The sequence below is a fragment of the Carcharhinus amblyrhynchos genome, chromosome 4, assembly GCF_965287045.1.
Source record: "Carcharhinus amblyrhynchos chromosome 4, sCarAmb.v2.hapA, whole genome shotgun sequence".
Taxonomy (NCBI): Eukaryota; Metazoa; Chordata; class Chondrichthyes; order Carcharhiniformes; family Carcharhinidae; genus Carcharhinus; species Carcharhinus amblyrhynchos.
The window spans coordinates 85,063,913-85,085,073 of record NC_137327.1 but is presented as its reverse complement, the minus strand read 5'-3'; the positions used below and the strand labels follow the sequence as shown (position 1 = coordinate 85,085,073).

At 42.0% G+C, this 21,161-nt stretch overlaps 1 protein-coding gene across 3 annotated transcripts in view; it reads left to right on the top strand.

Annotated features, from left to right (window-relative positions):
• The first annotated feature begins 202 nt into the window (after window positions 1-202).
• Window positions 203-21,161, top strand: part of mtmr8 (myotubularin related protein 8) — a 45,501-nt gene continuing 24,542 nt past the window's right edge. Inside the window, exons 1-6 of one of the 3 annotated variants that reach the window (XM_080187436.1) lie at window positions 203-336; window positions 6,347-6,469; window positions 7,770-7,932; window positions 9,944-10,036; window positions 12,068-12,225; window positions 15,506-15,634. In XM_080187436.1, the coding sequence (XP_080043562.1) occupies window positions 313-336; window positions 6,347-6,469; window positions 7,770-7,932; window positions 9,944-10,036; window positions 12,068-12,225; window positions 15,506-15,634 (690 nt within the window). In that variant the 5' untranslated portion in view covers window positions 203-312. Of the gene's footprint in view, window positions 337-6,346; window positions 6,470-7,769; window positions 7,933-9,943; window positions 10,037-11,013; window positions 11,086-12,067; window positions 12,226-15,505; window positions 15,635-21,161 lie in introns of those variants that run through there. The other 2 variants (XM_080187437.1, XM_080187438.1) reach the window with 2 other exon arrangements.

Sequence of the window (21,161 nt, the reverse complement as noted above, 5' to 3'; positions counted from 1 at the left end):
GGGGCCAGGTGGGAGACGGGGCGTGGTTTGATTGGATTGGGGCGGATCGTTGGGGGCGGGGTTTGATTGTGGGCGGGGCCGATCGAGGGGCGGGGTCAGGGTAGATGTGGCGGTGTTGAGTTGTGGGCGAGGCTGAGCGTGGAGTCTGTTGGGTCGTCTCGCGGGGATGGGTGGAGCCGTAGTCACGTGCTACTGGCAGTGATGGCGGGTGGTAACGGTGCTGGTGGCAGCTTGAAGCCTGTTTGAAGGAAGGAATGGCGGCTGGTAGCTCTCCGTTTCATCAGTCAAGCGCCTGATCGCGGTTTCTTCACTATGGAGCATATCATAACCCCCAAGGTAGGAGCAAAAACCCCTTCTCTCTCTCAGCTTCGTAAATCTGAGCGGCTGCTGCTGTAGATCGGTGAGATTATCTTCCTCACTCACAACTGCCATCTGCCTTTCATTTACTTCATATCCCTCAGCTTTCCTGGTCTGTCCAGCTTCGGTCGGTATCAGTAACTGTAATGCATCCTCCTGAGTTAGTGTTTGTTAAAACATGAAAGCTTGCCAGTTCCGTTAGTAAATGGAGTGGAGGGCTCAGATTTGAGTTACTAAAGTTGAACTGATCCTAAAGAGGTATTGTTGCCCGTGTGTCAGTTAATCTGATCAGAGTGGGCAGTGTTTTGGTCTGTATTACATTTTCGCAAATGTTTACTTGTATCTTAATCTCTGCTTTTGGGGGCGGGTTAAGTGTTAGGCCTCCTTCCACTCTCGTTGCCAACTCATTTCCTTCCACTTTTAGTCCCACTCTTTATGTCAGAGCGAAAGCTTAAATTGGCATTGAGTCAACAGGAGTCCTCGCCTTAGTTAAAGTGAAGCTGAATAAACTAACAACTATTATCTAATCAAATGTATGGCATCATGCTGCTGAGAATTAATACCTTGATATTTCATGTAGTTCAGGATGCACAACATGCATAATTAGGATGTTGATGTGTTGTTGTACGCACCAGAGAGCTCAGATATTATAAATCTATTTACATGGTGTAATCGATAGCTTTTCAAACCAAGGCCTGTGAGATCATATTTTTCTGTATTTATTGATTTACTGGATTAGAATGTTTTGATGGTTTTTGTCAGAACTGTGGCCCCTGAGCACTGGACAGTTCATCATTTAAAATCCAGGATCTCATGTTGATCTTAATTTAACAGGAGAAGATGTTGTGCTATGAGGACAGGTTGAAAGGGATCTCAGCTTTCCAGGTGTTCAATGAAAGGCCCATTTTCTCTTTTGTTGAAGGAGTTACTGCCTGGAGCTCAGTTTCTGAGTGAGCTTGCATGTGTATAGTTTGCATGCTGAAGCTTTATGACTGAGGTGGAGTAGTTTTTGTTTTGTATTGGAAGCTGCATAGGTTGACTAGTTTTACCTGAGGGGAAAGTCTATACGAGGACCAGGACCTCAAACAAAGAAAGTCACGATTTACTGGGGACAGTGATTCCTTGTTTGTTATGTGGTTCGGGAATGTGAACAACCTGCAGTAAGTATCTCAACGCACCACTAGCAGTACCTTCGCAAATCTGGTAGCAAGAAAGGTGGTCCAAAAGCAGCGTCCTCTCCCAAGGCAAAATATCCAAAATGTTAATCACTCAAAATCACCTCCACTGGGCAGGACATGTCACTCATCGACCTGACACCAGAATCTACTCAGAACTCGGTTGTGGCAGGAGACTTTCATGAAGACACGGATGTTTAGGGAAGTTCCTGAAGAGACAAAATCCATCAAGAGACTTTATTGGGGCAGGGCAGAAGAAAAGTTGAAGCACTGGAGAGACTGCACAAACTTCCACACAACCCATCTGCCCAACCATTCAAACAGCATCTGCCCTGCATTGGCAGAATCTGCTGATCACAGATTTAATAGCCATCATAACCCATCAAACCAGAATGAAAGCAAGTCATCCCCAAGCCCAAAGGACTGCTAAGTGAAAGAAGAACCTCCTCCAGCCATGTAACCATCCATCCAATTTCTGTAGTTCTCCATTTTTTGTAAGATCCTGATCAGGTTGCAGTTCTGTTTTAACAAACGTAGAGGCATTGGAGAAAGTGTAAGACAAAAATATCTGAGAGGTGACAACTATTGGAAAAAGTTGAATTGATAGAAAAGAAATGAAATATGTATAACCGTTTGGGGTCTTTAAAAATCATGAACTGGAATAGTCCAGAGTTAAATAAAGGCAAGAATAGGTGTTTTCCTTTCTGGAGAATCCAAAAATGAGTCCTGAATGCAAGGTCGTTACTAATAAATTCAGCAAGAGAATTAGAAATTTATTTTGGAATGCAAAACTTACTATCACAGGAAGTGGGGGAGGGGGGTTTAAATGAGTGAAAAGGGAATAGAAAGATAAAGTGAAAGGGACAGATGGACTGGAAGGAGAGCTGTGTGAAACACAAACACCAGTTTGGACCAATTGGTTGGAGTGATTGGTTTCTTTGCAGTATATTCTGTGCAGTTTTGGTCTTTTGAGATCCCTAATTTTCATCACTCCCCTCAGTTGCTGTACCTACAGTTGCCAAGGTTCTCCTCTCAGAAATTCCCTCCTTAAACCACCTGTTTAGCTCTCTCTGCTCCATTAAAATGCTTCTTAAAACATACTTTCGTCCAAGGTCCCTTTCCTATTATTGCCTTCCCCGGCTCTTGTCTCATTTTGTCTCAGTAAAGACCATATGATGTAGGACCAGAATTAGGCCACTCGGCCCATCGAGTCTGCTCCGCCATTCAAGCATGGCTGATTTTTTTTTATTCTGTTTCATTCCCATTCTCCTGCCTTTTCCCCATAACCCTGATCTCCTTATTAATCAAGAACCTATCTCTGTCTTAAAGACACTCAATGACCTGGCCTCCACAGACTTCTGCGGCAAAGAGTTCCACAGATATACCACTCTGGCTAAAGAAATTCCTCCTCATCTCTGTGTTAAAGGATCGTCTCTTTAGCCTGAGGTTGTGCCCTCTGGTTCTTGTTTTCCTCTCCATGTCCACTCTATTTAGGCCTCACAATATCCTATAAGTTTCAATAAGATCTTCCCTCATCTTTCTAAACTCCCAAGTACAGACCCAGAGTCATCGACCTCTCCTCATACGACAAGCACTTGAGCGATGTTTTGCAATGTTGGTGTGCTACATAAATACATGTTTTTGTGTAGCACTCAAAAGCTTAGATCATTGAATGTTAATAAAGAAAACCCTGCAATGATCATATCTTTTCTTTGGGAAGCAAACAATCTTAAATTAGAACCAGCTTGTTAGTTTTCCAGGGATCCCTTGAACAGAAAACTTTAAACACTAACTTATTGTCATCTTTACTCTCAGATATGTTGTTTTGTTGAAATACAATTGCAAGTGAGAGAATTTTCCTGTTGTTCTAACAAGCTGTAATGATCATGAGCACACTCTGAAATTACCTCTTGAAACAGTATGGAGTCCAAGAAATTTTATAATTTGTACCACAGTAGTAATATTATAATGGAAGTATATGATGATATGTTGGTACATTATAAATTTTAATGTAATTCATCATTTTGATGTTCTTTCTTTGGCCCTAAGAGCTTACTGTATTTCTCTGGGCAGAACTGGACATTTTTTTTGGTTTGACAACATTCATACATTTTCTGTTGAGAAAAATATATATTTACAATCTTCTTGTTTAACCAAAATTAGTTGTCCCATTTCCACTCAGACTCACCAAACTATACCTAATTTCTTGGTCTCTGGTAACTTGAAGTAGCGTAATGATGTTGCTGCTGTTGAGCCTATTCAAATCTATTTCACCCTGGCAAACTTAAAAAAGAATTTATTTCAACTTTTATCATTCAGTTGATTCTATGTTTGACAAGGTAAGTTTATTGTCTAGACCTGGACTTCTTTCAAGTAAGTCGGGAGAAATATTTTGACTAGAAGTAATCTTGTTTTCCCTTTATAAAAATGCAAAATTCAGTAAACTTTGTTATCCAGCATTCTACTAGCTCTCCCATTCACTACTAACTAGAATTTCTGATGTGCCCCTAAAATGAATCATCACTTTACCAATCGGAAGCAATTACTAAGTTATCTGGAACCCATATCATACCGTATTTATGCTGTTTTCATGTACAAAAATTAAAAGGAAAAAAATGCTGTTGTTCCTGAGTACTTGCATATTATTCCATGCTGCAAGTATTGCCCTGAATTCTATTGGTAATGGAATTCTCTTTTAACTGGCATTTTTGCTTAACTGGCGTCACCCATTTCCTGTGTATTCCAGGTAATGAAGATTTTACTTTAATTCAGTAAGTGTCAGCACTGTTCTAGACACAGTTTCTTCTGCAATAGCTTGATTTCCTCCCCAGACAAGTTGACGTCTTTTAAAACAGACCAGTAGCAGAACTGAATGTACCATGAAGTTTTAACACAGATGCCGATGTTTTTTCACTATGGGTGAACAGAGTGAATGAACTTTGAATTTTCCTCAGCGTGCTCATGACAAAGTTTCAATACTCTCAGTGCCTTTCCAAATAAACCTTTTCCATTTTGGTTGGTCAGAAGCCAGGTGCCTTGAGAACACCCCAAAAGCTTTTCCACTGTCATCATGCGAGTCTGTTGCTGTGACCGAGCTCTGAGTAGAACACTAGCTGTGGAACACTGTACTTTGAGAGCCTGCTGTAGGTCGTCAAAGTCTCTGAAGCAAACAGGAACATGGGAATCACTGCTGCCTGATAAAACATGACCTTTGTTTAGGATTTAAGATGCTGGTCCTCAATACACCTTTCCTCAGGAAAAACTATTCAACCCATGCCATCTTCATTTCAAAACCAGATGATGCTTGCCTATGTGCTCGGTCCAAAACTGAGCTCCATGTCATCTTCAGCTAACTTCTCTGAATCATGTGAGAAAATGAACCTTTCACGAAACTTACTTTTTCGTTTCTGATATGTCATTTGGCAAAAGTGTGGCACAAAGTGAAATTATTTTCGTTGTTGAACTATATAATAGTCAATCTCACATAGATGTAGCAATTGAGTGAAGTGGGATTAGAGGAAGGATGATATTGCTTGGTTGAAATTCAGTTCTTATTTGAAATATATTAAATTCTTGCGTTTGCTGCCAACTTATCGAAATACGATCCTATGTCCACATCAAAAAAATTGTCTGAAAATGTTGATTGTACCTATGTATGTTAATTCTGTAGTGACCTCGTGATTACAGCATGAAAAATTTACATGAGCCATTTCCAGTATAAAGTTAGACACAGGAATTTCTACTGAAAAAGTTGAAGGGAAGTGTTTTATTAGCCCTAAACTGCTTGTGATGGAGATCTATAGGGTTGCTGATAGCTACATGCTGTCACATTATCAGGAGCTTATGCTCCCGATTTGCATTGCCGACAGGTGAACTGTACAATTTGGTTTGCAGAATCTCTAGAATTGGGCAGCATGGTGGTGCAGTGGTTAGCACTGCTGTCTCACAGCAGAAGCCTGGGTTTGATTCTGGCCTTGGGTGACTGTGTGGCATTTGCATGATCTCACCATGTCTGCGTGGGTTTCCTTCAGCTGTTCCAGTTTCCTTCCAGTGCAGGATTGACTATGCAGGTTGACTATGCTAAATTGCCCTTTAGTGTCCTAAAATGTGCAGTTTAGGGGAATTAGCAGGGTAGTGGTGGAGGCTGCCTCGCTAAATATTTTTAAGACGCGGGTTGATGGGTTTTTGATAAGCGAGGGGATTAAAGGTTATGGAGAGAGGGCGGGAATGTGGAACTGAGCCACGACAGATCAGCCATGATCTTATTGAATGGCGGGGCAGGCTCGAAGGGCTAGATGGCCTACTCCTGCTCCTATTTCTTATGTTCTTGTGTTAAATGTATGATTACGGGGGTAGGGACTGGGCGGGATGCTCTTTCGGAGAGTCAGTGCAGACATGATGGGTCAAATTGCAGCCTGCTGCACTGTAGGGATTTTATGATTCAATTGACACATGCATAGATCAATCATAGCCAGTAATGTGTCAGCTTGAATCAGTAGTAGAGCTCTTGCCCAATCAGTGGGTTTTGTGTTGAAGCATGGTCAGGATTGACATAGGTGACGTACTGAGGGGGTGCTCCATTATTGGACGGTCCATCCTTCAGATGAAATGTTAAACTGAAGCCCTGTATGCCTATTTACCATTGATGTAAATATCTCAAGGCACCTTTTGTTTTGAAAAGCCAGCCTCCTGGTGGCCAGCATTTGCCCTTCAGCACCCACAGTACCTGGCCAGTTTTTTCAATTGTTCAGTAATGGGTAATTGAGTGTGAATTTAACTGCTAAACCTAATTTTTCCTTTTTCATGTCTTACAGGTAGAGCAAGTAAAATTGCTGGACCGATTTACTTCCAAGAAGCCAGCTGTGGGAACACTTTACTTGACTGCAACCCATCTGATTTATGTTGAATCAGCACCAGAGATTCGCAGAGAGACGTGGGTATGTAGATATGTTTGTTCACCATTTTTGTACAAACTTCTCAATTTTTAAAACCAAAACCCTCAAGCACATCTGACAGGAATGGAAAACAGGCTTTTGGGCCAAACTTGTCCTGTTCCTATTGGTGGATTGAGTTAAAATCAGGGCAAAGATTTTGATAAAATAAAGAAAAGTTTAAGACGTTAAGAAATCTTATGGTGAATTGTTAAAAGTTAGTATTATGCAACATTTAGAGTTGTACGAAAGAGAAACTAACTCTCGGGTGATGTTAGTCACGATTATTAAATGCCTGAAGTTTGTTGAAGAGTTTTAATGTTTATTTATTTGTGACACTTGTTACACTTATTTGTGACTAATAAATAAGCTTTAACTTTAAAGTTTATTTATTAGTCATAAGTTACATTAATACTGCAGTGAAGTTACTGTGGAAATCCTTCAGTTGCCACACTCTGGCGCCTGTTCAGGTACGCTGAGGAAGGATTTAACATGGGCAATTCATCTAACTTGCATGTTTTTGGACTGTGGGAGAAAATCGGAGCACCCGGAGGAAACCCACACAGACGTGGGGAGGATGTGCAAACTCCGCACAGTGACCCATGCATTTGAAGTTTGCTGGGAATGAATCTGTCTCTATAAAAATCCTGCTACTTTTTTAAAAACTGAATTTCAGTTTATATCTCATCTGAACAGATTTTTCTCCTAATTCCTCCTGCCTGTTTTGACCTCAGTTGCTAATGAAATTCTTACCTGCATGGGCTACTGCTGTATTGAGTTTTGCCCACAACTCTTTATAAACTTGTTCTGATGTCCAGAAACGATCTCACCTTAACTCCTGCTCACCCATCATTCCCCATATTTGGAAATGAGTCACTATGGATTAGCAAAGTATCGAATGTAGAATCCTTGTGAGCGAATAATTCCATGATTTTCTCCTTCCCTGTCTGTGTTTCAGGCTATTTGAACATGGCGGGCATCACAGCTGCATGTAATTCTAACTTGCTCAATAATCACAGTTTTTAATTTGAATCAGAAGTCACTAATAAGCAGCCTGGGATGGGTATTCTGGTCTTTTCTTCTGCATGAATGTTGCAGCTGTGTGTTTGCCTGCTGAACAGCAGGGATACCAGTTTTCAATTCACTTTTTAAGTGACATGTTTATTTAAAAAATGAGAATTGGCCCTACTATATGTAGAGAATATAGTTGAAATTGCTGTTCACAAATAAAAGAAATAGAGGAAAATATAATCTTCATTGGCTATTGATGAAACTAATTTATAATTTTGAAAATAATACTTTGCAGATTTTGCACCATCATATTTCGGCGATAGAGAAGCTGCCCCTCACTTCTACAGGATGTCCGTTGCTGATTCATTGCAAGAACTTCAGGATTGCTCATTTTATTATTTGTCGAGAGCGTGATTGTCATGATGTTTACAGTTCACTTCTCAAGCTGTCACAGCCAGGTACAATACCTCAGTATGTAAATTGCTGAGGATAAGCTTGAACAACTATTCTAATATCTCTTTCATTGATGTAAGATTTTGATACTGTTATTGGTATTGTGAATGTGGTCTGCAAAAGGACTTGCATTTATATGGTATCTTATATCTCAAAAGTGTGTGTACAATTAATTACTTTCAGATGCTCTTTATGTAGGCAAGCATAACAGTCATACTGCAAAGAACAATATCCTCAAGCAGAAAAGCAATAAAATGTGTTTTTACTGATGCATTGTGTGAAAAGATTTTATCTCTGGAATTTAAATTCAAAACAAGCCCAGACAAATGGGACACAAATGTTTCCTCTGTTGGCTGTAATGATGCAATGGCAAATGAATTTTTCTGTACTGAGTCCAATTCCTAATTAAAATGACTCCACAGTTTATACTGCCTTTAACTCAACACTAAGTTGACACGGTCACTCAGAGGGCGGAGGGAAGTAAAATTGAAAAAAAAATTATAGTTTCCTTATGAGTTTAATATTGTTGGGCTCCTGATCTGTACCAACATTGGATGATAATTGGCAATGTTCAAGACTGCCACAACATCAAATTAATATGTTAAAGGAGAAAATATTCAGTGACAGAACAAGTTCAGCCAGACAGAGGAGAGTGATGGTGGACAGGGAATTGTTCGGAACTGGAAATTGTTGGTATTATGTAAGGCATCAGACACATCTCATATATATGGGAAGGCCATATCAACAATTTCCGGTTCCCTCGCCCTAATTACTTCCTGTTCACCATGGATTTCCAATCCCTCTACACCTTCATCCTCCGTCAGGATTGTCTGAAGGCTCTCTATCTCTTCCTTGAGCAGAGGCCTGAACAATCCCTGTCTACTATCACTCTCCTCTTCCTGGCTGAATTTGTTCCGTCATTAAATAATTTCTCTTTTAACTTATCTCACTCCCTGCTATAAAATGTGTTGCTATGGGTATCTGAATGGGCCCCAGTTACGCCTGTCTTTTTATGGGTTATATGGGACACTGCATGTTGTAGTCCTGCTTAGGACTGCTCTTGCAACTCTTTTTCTGTCACATTGATGACTGTATCGGTGAAGTTCATGCTCTTGTTTGGACCCAGAAAAATTTATCAATTTTGCTTCCAAATTCCACCCCCCTCCCCTTTTAAATGGTCATTTCTGACACTTCCATCCCTTCCTTAACCTCTGCCTCCTTTTCTGATAATAGAATGATCACCTTTATTCCTTATAAACCCACTGACTCCCATTGGATAAATTACTATGGATGCTGGAATCTGAAACCAAAAGCGAAAATGCTGGAAAATCTCAGCAGGTCTGGCAGCATCTGTAAGGAGAGAAAGGAGCTGATGTTTTGAGTCCAGGTGACTCTGTCAAAGCTAAAAGGCATAGAAAACAGAAGATATTTATACAGCAGGGTGAGGGAATGAAAAATGAGTCGTAGTCACAGAAACCAGGGGAAGATGAGTGTCCACGGAGAATAAAGGGTGTGAATGGCCAAACGCCAGAGAAGCTGAAATGAGAGAGTAAACTGTGACAGATGACAATGTTGGGTGGGTAGATGGGTGGGATTGATGGGACAAAGAAGCAAAGGGTGAGAAAAAGTAGGAGTGGACTAGGTTATCCCTTTCACTGCTCCCAGTGAGGCCTCCTCTATATCGGAGAGACCAAGTGTAGACTGGGTGATCACTTTGCCAAGCACCTTCAGTCTGTTCGTAATCAGGACTCTGACCTTCCGGTTGCTTGCCATTTTAACACATGATCCTGCTCCTGTGCCCATATCTCTGTCCTTGGCCTGTTGCAATTTTCCTTTGCTGTTTGGCCATTCACATTCTTTATCCTGTCTGTGGACTGCCTTTAGCAGTCTTTTCCCCTGGTTTCTGAGGCTATGACTCACCTTTCATTCCGTCACCCTGGAGTATAAATATCTCCCACTTTCTATGCCTTTTAACTTTGACAAAGGGTCACTCAAAACTCTTTTCTCTCCTTACAGATACTGCCAGACCTGCTGAGATTTTCCAACATTTTCTCTTGGCCACTGACTCCCACAGCTACCTCGACTACACCAGCTCACATCCCATTCTCTGTAAGGTCTCCATCGCATTCTTCCAGTTTTTTCACCCCCATCACATTTGTTCTGATGTAACCTTAGAAAATGGTGCTTCTGACTTGTCTGCCTTTTTCCTTAACCAAGGATTCCTGTGGTTGAGAGTTCGATTAATTTCTGCCCTTTCCCTTCCTCCCAGAGCCATGATGGGGTCCCCCGTCATCCTCAATTCTCACCTCTCTTACTGCTGAATTTAAAGAATCATCCTGCACCATTTGTGCCAAAGATGATGATCTTTTAGCAAAGATCATCATCTTTCGAGCATGATGATATCTCGAAACGCATCGTACCCCCGCTCCCTGTCAGCATTCTGCAGGGATTACCCCCTCCGTTACACCTTAGTCCACTCTTTCATCATGTCCAACTCCTCATCCCTTTCCCATGGCGCACTCCCTTGCAATTGAGGAAGGTGCAGCTCTTGCTGTTTTATCTTTTCCCTCCTCACCATTCATCGCCCCGAACATTTCTTGCCCTTGCTTTAATTTGTCTATTGTATTTGCTGCTTCCAAAGCAGTCTCCACTACATTGGGAAAACTAAATACAGACTTTGTGACTGCTTTGTGGAACACTTTTGTTCAGTCCACAAGCATGACCTCAACCTTCCTGTTGCTTGCCTTTTTAACTCAGCACCCTGCTCTCATGCACACATGTTCGACCTTGGTCCGATCTAGTGGTGCCGCAGTGAAGCCCAGAGAAAAGGTGGAAGAGCACAATCTAATTTTTCGGTTAGATGTATTGCAATCCCTGGGACTCAACGTCGAGTTTGGCATCTTTAGATTCTTAAACCTCTTTTTAAGAATGTTTCCATACATATGTTGCTTCAATGCAAACACCACCCCTTCCCCCTCCCAGATCAGGCCATTTGTCCTTTGTTCTTAAAATTGCTATGTTTTGTTGCAATTTCCCACAACTACACTTGAATATCTAATAATTCTCCCTTTTAGTTTTAATGGAGGGCCATAAGGACTTGGAACTCGAAAATTGGGAACTGGATTTAGGGAGTGCAGGAGATGTGTTTGGGGCATGAGGTGGGTAGTGTAGGATCTCTTTGAACATAACCGTAGAATTATATCTGGCAGACTCATCTGGTGATCTGATGCTGATTAATTTGATTATTTGGTTAACCAGTGAGACGTGGTGGTGAATGTTTCAAATGTGGTAATTTACTTGCAAATCCCAAGATGGAGTCTGGAGCATTGCTTGGAAAGTTCAATAGCTGTATGCCAAGTTGCTGAACCATATTAATGCTTGAGAGCCCAATGGGTGGCCACTTTTAATCTGGTTACAGTACTTTAGCATTGAGTGGTGCACTTCGGTCTATTTTCTGTGGTAATATAGTCTCAACTCAGTTTAAATTTGTGGCAAATGTGAGCTGTTTCTGAATAATTTTGTTTAATTCAGAATTCCTAGAGATGCACAGAAACCCATGTGCAAGATTTGGAAACAAATTATTGAATATTTTTATGGCAAAAAAAAAGAACTGGTTGCAGAGAGATGGAAGCAACAGAGGAGATGGACCTTTTTGCTGAAAGAACTTGCAATTAACTAGATGTCACTGGGAGCTGGATTCTCTCACTGATGATCAACTAGAAAATCTAAATGGGTGTTTGGTCTTAGTGTGATCACCAGGGGCATATTAATTAGTTATCTTTGTTAACCTGCATGATCTTAACTGATTAAACTTGAGTATAGTGTTACAAAGCATGCAATCTGCTAAGCTGCACAAAATCTCTGAGTTTGGATAGTGAAGTGTGTTCCCACAGGGCGAAAGTATGTGTTTTATATTTGAGATACAGCAGAAATCCTATTGGTAGGTGTCAGTTGCTTGGTGGCTTGAATTGGAGACCTTCAAATGATGGGTTTCTTTGGAAACATGGAAGATATAGATTGGTGCGCAACATTTTTTAAGTTTGTGGTCGACATGTTTTCTAGTACTGATTTGTTCGGAATGTTTCTTTTAAAACAGCAATAGGTTAACATCTATTAAATTTCTCATTGATTGCATTTCAGTGGTGTTTGAGGACCTTTATGCTTTCTCATACAACCCTAAGCAGAAAGAAATGGACAGAGGAATGGGTTGGAAAATGATTGATATCAAAGAAGAATTTCAGCGAATGGGAGTACCAAATGAATACTGGGAGCAGACTGATGTAAATGAAGATTATGAGGTGAGTAATAATGATTCTCTGCTATTATTTATTTGTGTCTACTGTTCAGTAGAATCACCGGTTATCATATAGTTAGCTAAGAGCATCTCAAAAATGTATAGTCTAGCTTGGACAAAGCCCTGCTCGGTATAATATGGAACTACGCACAGACCATCCTTCTGTTTGTATTTAGTGCTTATCTGATGATTTAGCTGGTCTCAGCTAGAGCAGCAAATTGGATGCTGTGGGTGAACTGTATCTCAGGGCTTGGTGGAGGATGAAGAAAAGCATTAATTACAGTTCTCACTCTGGTTTGCTATCTGTTGACAAATGATCAAAAGTGTGTGAGTTGACATCAGATGAGAACTAAATCAGATTCATCTGTGCTACTTTTCTAACACACTGTCCAGATTTGTACATTAATTACATTTAGTTCTAAGCACCAGAAGGCTGCTTGTCGAAAACCACAATGCAGCAAGAGTTATGCATCTCTGGAATGTGAAGGGAATAATCCAGGCTTTTGCTTCGTCATGAAGTTGTTTTAACCCAGACACCTGATAAACCTAAATCTGAAAAGATAATCACGTTTTCAACTTGCTCTGCCCTCTACTACATTGTTTGAGGAATTGGAGTTGCAAAGCTTTGGTATTTTCTGGTACATTAACTGTTAATACCATATATCTGGTGGCACAGTGGTTAGCACTGATGCCTCACAGCACCAGGACCCAGGTTCACTTCTGGCCTTGGGTGACTGTCTGTGTGGAGTTTGCACTTTGTTCTTTGTACGCGGATTTTCTCCAGGTGCATCAGTTTCCTCTCATAGTCCAAAGATGTGTGTTAGGTTGATTGGCCATGCTAAATTGCTCCTTAGTGTCCCAAGATGTGTAGATTAGGGGGATTAGCAGCATAAATACATGGGGCTACAAGGATAGGGCTGGATGGGATTATTGTCAGTGTATACTTGATGGGCCAAATGGCCTTTTGCACTGTAGGGATTCTATGGTTTACAGGAGCTGTTAAGAAAACCTCCACTGATAGCCTGCCTGTTCTCCATGCAGTCATTTCGCCAGTACTGCAGTTGGGGCAATATAGTATTTAATCTAAAATGTATTGGTTTGTAGGATGGTGGAAACAAGCCAAAGTAGAGATTGAGTAACCAATTGAAGTGGAAAATGTTGCAGGGCTATAGGAAAGAGCAGGGAAGTGGGATTAATTAGATAATTTATTTAAAGAACAGGCACAATGGGATAAATGGCTGCCTTCTGTGCTGTATACTTCACTGACTCTAATATCTTGTGTGGCCTTTTGTCAAATTTTATTTGATAATGCTATTGTGCAGCACCTTGAAGTTTTGTCACGTTGATGGCACTTATAAATATTAAATTGGTGTTGAAATAACACTGTCCATTTGAAATTGAATATAATAATTCTGTCTTCACGGAGGAGGACGTGAATAATTTGCCGGGTGTTAGCGATGGAAAGGTGGTAGGACTGGAGGGTCTTAATGACATTACTGTTACTAGAGAGGTGGTGCGCGACAGACTGGAGGGGCTGATTGTGGACAAGTCCCCAGGACCGGATGGAATGCATCCGAGGGTTCTGAAAGAAATGGCGGAGGTGATAGTGGATGCCTTGGTGGTTATTTTCCAGACGTCGCTGGATTCCGGGGAAGTGCCGGAGGATTGGAAAACGGCTAATGTTACGCCGTTGTTTAAGAAGGGTGCCAGGCAAAAGGCGGGGAATTACAGGCCGGTTAGTTTAACGTCTGTGGTAGGTAAAATGTTAGAATCCGTCATTAAGGAGGAAATTGCGAGGCATCTTGAAGGGAATTGCTTGATAGGGCAGACGCAACACGGTTTCATTAAAGGGAAGTCGTGTCTGACAAATTTACTGGAGTTCTATGAGGATGTGTCTAGGGCGGTGGATAGAGGAGAGCCGGTGGATGTGGTCTTTCTGGATTTTCAGAAGGCGTTTGATAAGGTACCTCACAAGAGGTTACTGCAGAAGGTCAGAGGACATGGAGTTGGGGGTAGGGTGTTAGCGTGGATAGAGGATTGGTTGTCAAATAGGAGGCAGAGAGTGGGGGTCAATGGGTGCTATTCGGATTGGCGGTTGGTGACTAGTGGGGTGCCCCAGGGGTCGGTGCTGGGGCCTCAGCTATTTACCATTTATATAGATGATCTGGAGGAGGGAACCGAGTGTAGGGTGTCGAAATTTGCTGATGACACCAAGATTGGGGGAAAGGCAAATTGTGCGGAGGGTGTGGAGAGTCTGCAGAAGGATCTAGATAGGCTGGGCGAATGGGCCAGGAAATGGCAAATGGAATTTAATGTTGGCAAGTGTGAGGTGGTCCACTTTGGTAGGAAGAATGGTAGGAAGGACTATTACTTACGTGGCGAAAAACTGCAGCAGGCGACGGTGCAGAGGGACCTCGGGGTCCTTGTGCATGAGTCGCAAAAACCCAGCCTGCAGGTGCAGCAGGTGGTCAGGAAGGCGAATGGGATGCTGGCCTTCATAGCGAGGGGGATTGAATATAAAAGTAGGGAGGTCTTGCTGCAGCTGTATAGGGCATTGGTGAGGCCGCAGCTGGAGTACTGTGTGCAGTTTTGGGCGCCGCACCTGCGCAAGGATATTTTGGCCTTGGAGGGAGTGCAGAGGAGGTTTACTAGGCTGATACCGGAGTTGAGGGGGTTGAGCTATGAGGAGAGGCTGAATAAACTAGGCTTGTACTCGTTAGAGTTTAGAAGAATGAGGGGAGATCTCATTGAGACGTATAAGATGATGAATGGGATGGATAGGATAGAGGTGGAAAGACTCTTCCCGCTCAAAAAAGACAGTAGGACTAGGGGGCACAGCCTCAAGATAAAGGGGGGGCAGTTCAGAACGGAGTTGAGGAGGAACTTCTTCACTCAAAGGGTGGTGAATCTCTGGAATTCTCTGCCCGTTGAAGTGGTGGAGGCTGCCTCGCTAAATATTTTTAAGAAGCGGGTTGATGGGTTTTTGATAAGAGAGGGGATTAAGGGTTATGGGGAGAGGGCGGGAAAGTGGAACTGAGCCACGACAGATCAGCCACGACAGATCAGCCATGATCTTATTGAATGGCGGGGCAGGCTCGAAGGGCCAGATGGCCTACTCCTGCTCCTATTTCTTATGTTCTTATGTTCTTATAATCAGATTTTCTTCAGCTTTATACTTTGGCAGCAAAATAAGTTCTTTGAAGTTCTTACTGTCTTTTATATGAACTTCATGGAGCAAAGTTTCATGCATATTTCTAACACACAATTATTCTGGCTCCTTCTAGACTTGCAATACATATTCAACATTTCTGTGTGTACCAAAGGGAGCAAGCAAGCCAATAATAGTCGGCAGCTCAAAGTTCAGAAGTAGAGGACGGTTTCCTGTTCTTTCATATTTTTTCAAAGAAAATAACGTAAGTGTCTGCCTGTTTCTGATCTTTGCCTTCGTTTGACTGTGACTTAACTGATGCCCCATCCACCCTCAGGCAGATGTAAAAGATCTCATGGCACTATTAAAAAAGATGGGCAGGATGATGATCTTCATGGAATCCCTACAGTACTGAAGGAAGACATTCAGCCTATTGAGCCTGTACTACCACAATCCCGTCTTGGCCCTATCTCCACAACTCCTCACGTTTACCCTGCTAAACCCCCCCCCGACACTAGTGTCAATTTAGCATGGCTGTTCAACCTAACTCGCACATCTTTGGACTGACAGAGGAAACTGGAAACCCACGCAGATATGAGGAGAAAGTGCAAACTCCGCAGACATAGTGACCCAAGGCTGGAATTGAACCTGGATGCCTGGTGCTGTGAGGCAGCAGTGCCAACTACTGTGCCACCATGCTGTTCACATCTCTCCTGGCCCGGCCGATATTTATCCCTCATTCAATATTTATCCAACAGGTTATCTGGTCATTATCATATTGCTGTTTGTGGGAGTTTACTGTGCACAAATTAAGTGTCATGTTTCCTTTGTAACAGCAATGATTATATTTCACAAGTGCTTAAATTGCCTTAAAGCTCCTTGTGTTTTCTGGTGGTCATGAAAGGTGTTGTATAAATGCAAGCCTTTTTATGCTTCCAAATCATTCCGAAGACTCAGCTTCAAGGAATACATCTTTTTTTAAATGCTCTGATTCCTGATAGGTAATTTTACTGCATGAACCTTTCCTAAGCCAAAGGGATTCATTTTCAGTTTAATGGAGATGTGGGAAACAGAGCGTAAAAAGTGATTTCCCTGCAACTTTTTTATTTATTCATGGGATTTGAGCATTGGTGGCACAATTAACATTTATCATCCATTCCTAATTGCCCTTGACAAGGTCGGTTATGAAGCACCTAGGAAGCCACTCAGTCGTATCAAATCGTAACAAATAGGTTAAACAAAACTGGAATGACCAAAGGCGTACCATGCCCATTCAACCCACAAAGTCCTACTCACTAACATCTGTGAATTTGTGCCAAAATTGGGAGAACTGTCCCACTGGACGAGTAATTCAGAGACCCAGGGTAATGATCTGGGGACTCAGGTTTGAATCCCACCTCTGCAAATGGTAAGGATTGAATTCAATAAAAATTTGGAATTTAAGAAGTCTAATGATGATCATGAAATCATTGTCGCTTTTTGCAAAAACCCATTCACTAATGTCCGTCAGGGAAGGAAATCTGTTGTCCTTGTCTGCCCACACGTGACTCTAGATCCACAGCAATACAGCTGATTCTTAAATGTCCTCTGCAAGCCACTCAGTTCAAAGGCAACTAGAGATGAGCAATAAATGTTGGAGGCTTCAAGAGGATTTAGACAAATTGAGCGAGTGGGGAAATACATGACAGATGCAGTATAATGTGGATAAATATGAAGTTATCTTTTTTTTTGGAAGGAAAAACAGAATGGTTGAGTATTATTCAATTGTGATCTATTTGAAAATGTTGACATACAAAGGGACCCGCATGTTCTTGTATATTAGTCACTGAAAGCAAACATGCAGGTACAACAAGCAGTTAAGAAGGCTCATTTTGTTGAACTTTGTTGCAAGAGGACTTGAGTACAAGTGCAAGGATGTCTTCCTGCCGCTGAACTCTGCCTTGATGAGACCAACCTGGAGTATCGTGTGCTGTTTTTGCCCTCTTAAAATCACATGATAGTGGAGCAGAATTAAGCCATTTGGCCCACTGAGCCTGTTCTGCCATACAATCATGGCTGATAAGTTTCTCAACCCCATTCTCCCATCATTTCCCTGTAACCTTTGATCCCTTTACTAATCAAGAACCTCTTTATCCCTGCCTCACTCAATGACCTCACCTCTGGCAATGAGTTCCATAGATTCACCACCATCTGGCTGAAGAAATTCCTCCTCATCTCTGTTCTAAAGGATGGTCCCTTTACCTTGAGACTGTGCCCTCGGATCCTGGTCTCTTCTACTAATGGAAATATTTTCCCCAAATTCACTTTGTTCAGGCCTTTCAGTTTTCCGTAAGTTTCAATGAGATCCTACAATGCATCATCAAGCACAGACTCAGAGTCCTCAAACGCTCTTCATACGCCAACCATTTCATTCCTGAGATTATTCTTGTAAATCTCCTCTGGACCCCCTCCAAGGCCAGCACATCCTTCCTTAGATACAGGGCCCCAAAGTGGCTCACAATAATCCCAATGTGGTGTGACCAGAACCCCTTAAAGCCTCAGCAGTGCATCCCTGCTTTTGTATTCTAGTCCTCTTGAAATCAAAGGAAAAACTTGCCATTGAGAAAGTGCATCAAATGTTTTAGATTGTTTTCTGGAATGGCAGGATTGTCGTATGTGGAGAGAATGGCTGGCATTCACTGGAATTTAGAAGAATGAGAGAGGATCTCGTTGAAATGTACAAAATTCTGATGGAACTGGACAGACTAGAAGAAGGAATGCTGCTTCCTTGCCAGAGTGCCTGGAAATAAGAGTCACAGTCTTAGCCCTAAATGGCTGACTATATATCCTAAGATGAGGAGAAACCTCTTTATTCAGAGGGTGGTGAACCTGTGGAAGTTTCTACCACAGAAGGCTTGGCGACCAAATCATTGAATATTATATATTTCTAGACTCTAAATGCGTCAAGTGGTATGAGGATAGCAGGGGAATATGGTATTGAGATAGATAGATAGAGGATCGTATTGAATGAAGGAGTAGGTACAAAGGGCTGAATAACCTCTTTTCTGAAGTTCTTTTGACTACAACTTTCAGGGGAATCATCAAGCTCACCAGTATTCAGAAATAAATGCTAGTAAGGAAGTGAAATGCACTCTCTGGATCATCTGCCTGGTCCTCATTGACTACCTGGTGTTCAACCATTTCCCTTTGCTTAAGCTGTAGGGTTCACACCGCTAGAAACATGCCCTCCATGTAGGTCTTGTGGATACCCTGTAGTGACACCAACTGCTGCTCAAACTTTGAAACCTGGAACTCAAACTTCTCCACGTGACAACACTTTCTGCAGCAGAAGAAACTACTCAAGTTCCCACCTGGCACAAGATCTGCATTTTGCGGGTCGGTAGTGCCCTGCCATATGAAATGACAATGAAATAAACCTAGAGATACAAACTTGATATTCGAAAAACACTCACTACTCGCCAATCAGTTTCTTCCCTCAAATGAAAGCACATTACTGTGGGTGCTGGAAACTGAAACAAAAGAAAATGCTGGAAAACTCAGCAGTTCTGACAGCATCTGTGGGGAGAGAATAGAGCTGACCTTTCGAATCTGGAAGACTCTTCATCAGAGCCTCTTCCCTCATGCTGACATTCTTTTTTTATAGTCAACTTAACTTGAATGTTTTGCTTAAAACCGGAGACATATCGATAATAGTCATAGAGGTTTACAGCGTGGAAACATGGTAGGATGGTTCAATCTGTCCATACCACCCAGTTTTAACCACTAAGCTATTCCCAATTGCCCACATTTTGCCCATATCCCTCTATACCCATCTTATTTATATAACTGTCTAAATGCTTGTTAAAAAACAAAATTGTACCTGCCTCTACAACTACACCTTGCAGCTCATTCCAGACACTCACCACCCTCTCTGTGGGAAAAAATGGCCCCTCTGGACCCTTTTGTAACAAAAGGGTTCAGAGGAACCCCCTCATCTTAAACCTATGCCGTCTAGTTTTAGACTCCCCTATCTTTGGGAAAAGATGTTGACTAGCTACCTTTATCTATGCCCCCCATTATTTTATAGACCTCAATGATCACCCCCAAGCCTCCTACACTCCAAAGAAAAAGTCCCAGCCTATCCAACCTCTCCTTGTAATTCAAACCATCAAGTCCCAGTAGCATCCTCATAAATCTTGTCTGCACTCTTCCTAGTTTAATAATATTCTTTGTATAATAGGATGACCAATAGATGATAATAGAACTGTGCACAGTATTCCAAGTGTGGCCTTACCAATGTCTTGCATAACTTCAACAATATATCCCAATTTCTGTATTCAATGTCCTGACCAATGGAACCAAGCATGCGAGTGCCTTCTACCCCGTCCACTTGTGACCCCACTTTCAAGGAACTATAAACCTGTAACCCTAGATCTCTTTGTTCTATAACTATCTCCAATGCCCTACCATTAACTGAGTAAGTCCTGCCCTGGTTCGATCTACAAAAATGCATCACCTCGCATTTATCAAAATTAAACTCCATCTGCCATTCATCAGCCCACTGGCCCAATTGATCAAGATCCCATTGCAATCCTAGAAAACCTTCTTCACTGTCCATAATGTCAGCAGTCTTGGTGTCCTTTGCAAACTTACTAACTATGACTCCTAAATTTTCGCCTACATCATTAGTATAAATGACATAGCAGTGGACCAGCACTGATCCCTGAGGCATAGTGCTGGACACAGGCCTCCAGTTTGAAAAACAACTGTCTACGACTACCCTCTGTCTTCTGTCATCAAGCCAATTTTGTATCCAATTGGCTACTTCACCCTGGACCTCGTAAGATTTATGCAACAACATACCATGCGGTACCTTGTCAAAGGCCTTGCTAATGTCCATGTAGACAACATCAACTGCACTGCCCTCAACTACCTTCTCAGTTTCACCGTCAAAAAACTCAATCAAGTTGGTGAGACATGATTTTCCACTCTCATACAGACTGGATTGGAGAGTAGGTGTAGTATTTGCTCTAGAGGGGGAATCCAGGATAAGAAGGCACAATCTTGAAATTAGAGCTAGGCTGTTTAAGAGTGATTTCAGGAAGCATTTTTGTCATGCAGAGTGGAAATGTCATGCTAGTAAAGATCTGGACCTTGTTCCCTTTTAAAGATGTTGAGACTTGACCAATTGGCAATTTTAACATTGTTAAATTTTTAATAAGAACATAAGAAATAGGAGCAGGAGTAGGCCATCTAGCCCTTTGAACCTGCCCCACCATTCAATAAGATCATGGCTGATCTGAAGTGGATCAGTTCCACTTTCCCGCTTTCTCCCCATAACCCTTAATTCCCTTGTCTATCAAAAACCTATCTACCAATGACTTGAATATATTCAGCGAGGTAGCCTCCACCACTTCAATGGGCAGAGAATTCCAGAGATTCGCCATCCTTTGAGTGAAGAAGTTCCTCCTCAACTCTGATCTAAACTGCCCCCTCCCACCTTATTTTGAGGCTGTGCCCTTAAGTCCTGCTATCTTTTCTGAGCGGGAAGAATCTCTCTACCTCTACCCTATCTTATCCCCTTCATTATCTTATATCTCTATAAGATCCCCCCTCAGCCTTCTAAACTCCAACAAGTACAGACCCAGTCTATTCAGTCTCTCTTCATAGGCTAACCCCCTCATCTCTGGTATCAGCCTAGTGAACCTTCTCTGCACTCCCTCCAAAGCAAGTATACCCTTCCGCAAGTGTGGTGACCAAAACTGCACACAGTACTCCAGCTGCGGCCTCAACAGAACTCTGAGGACGGATGT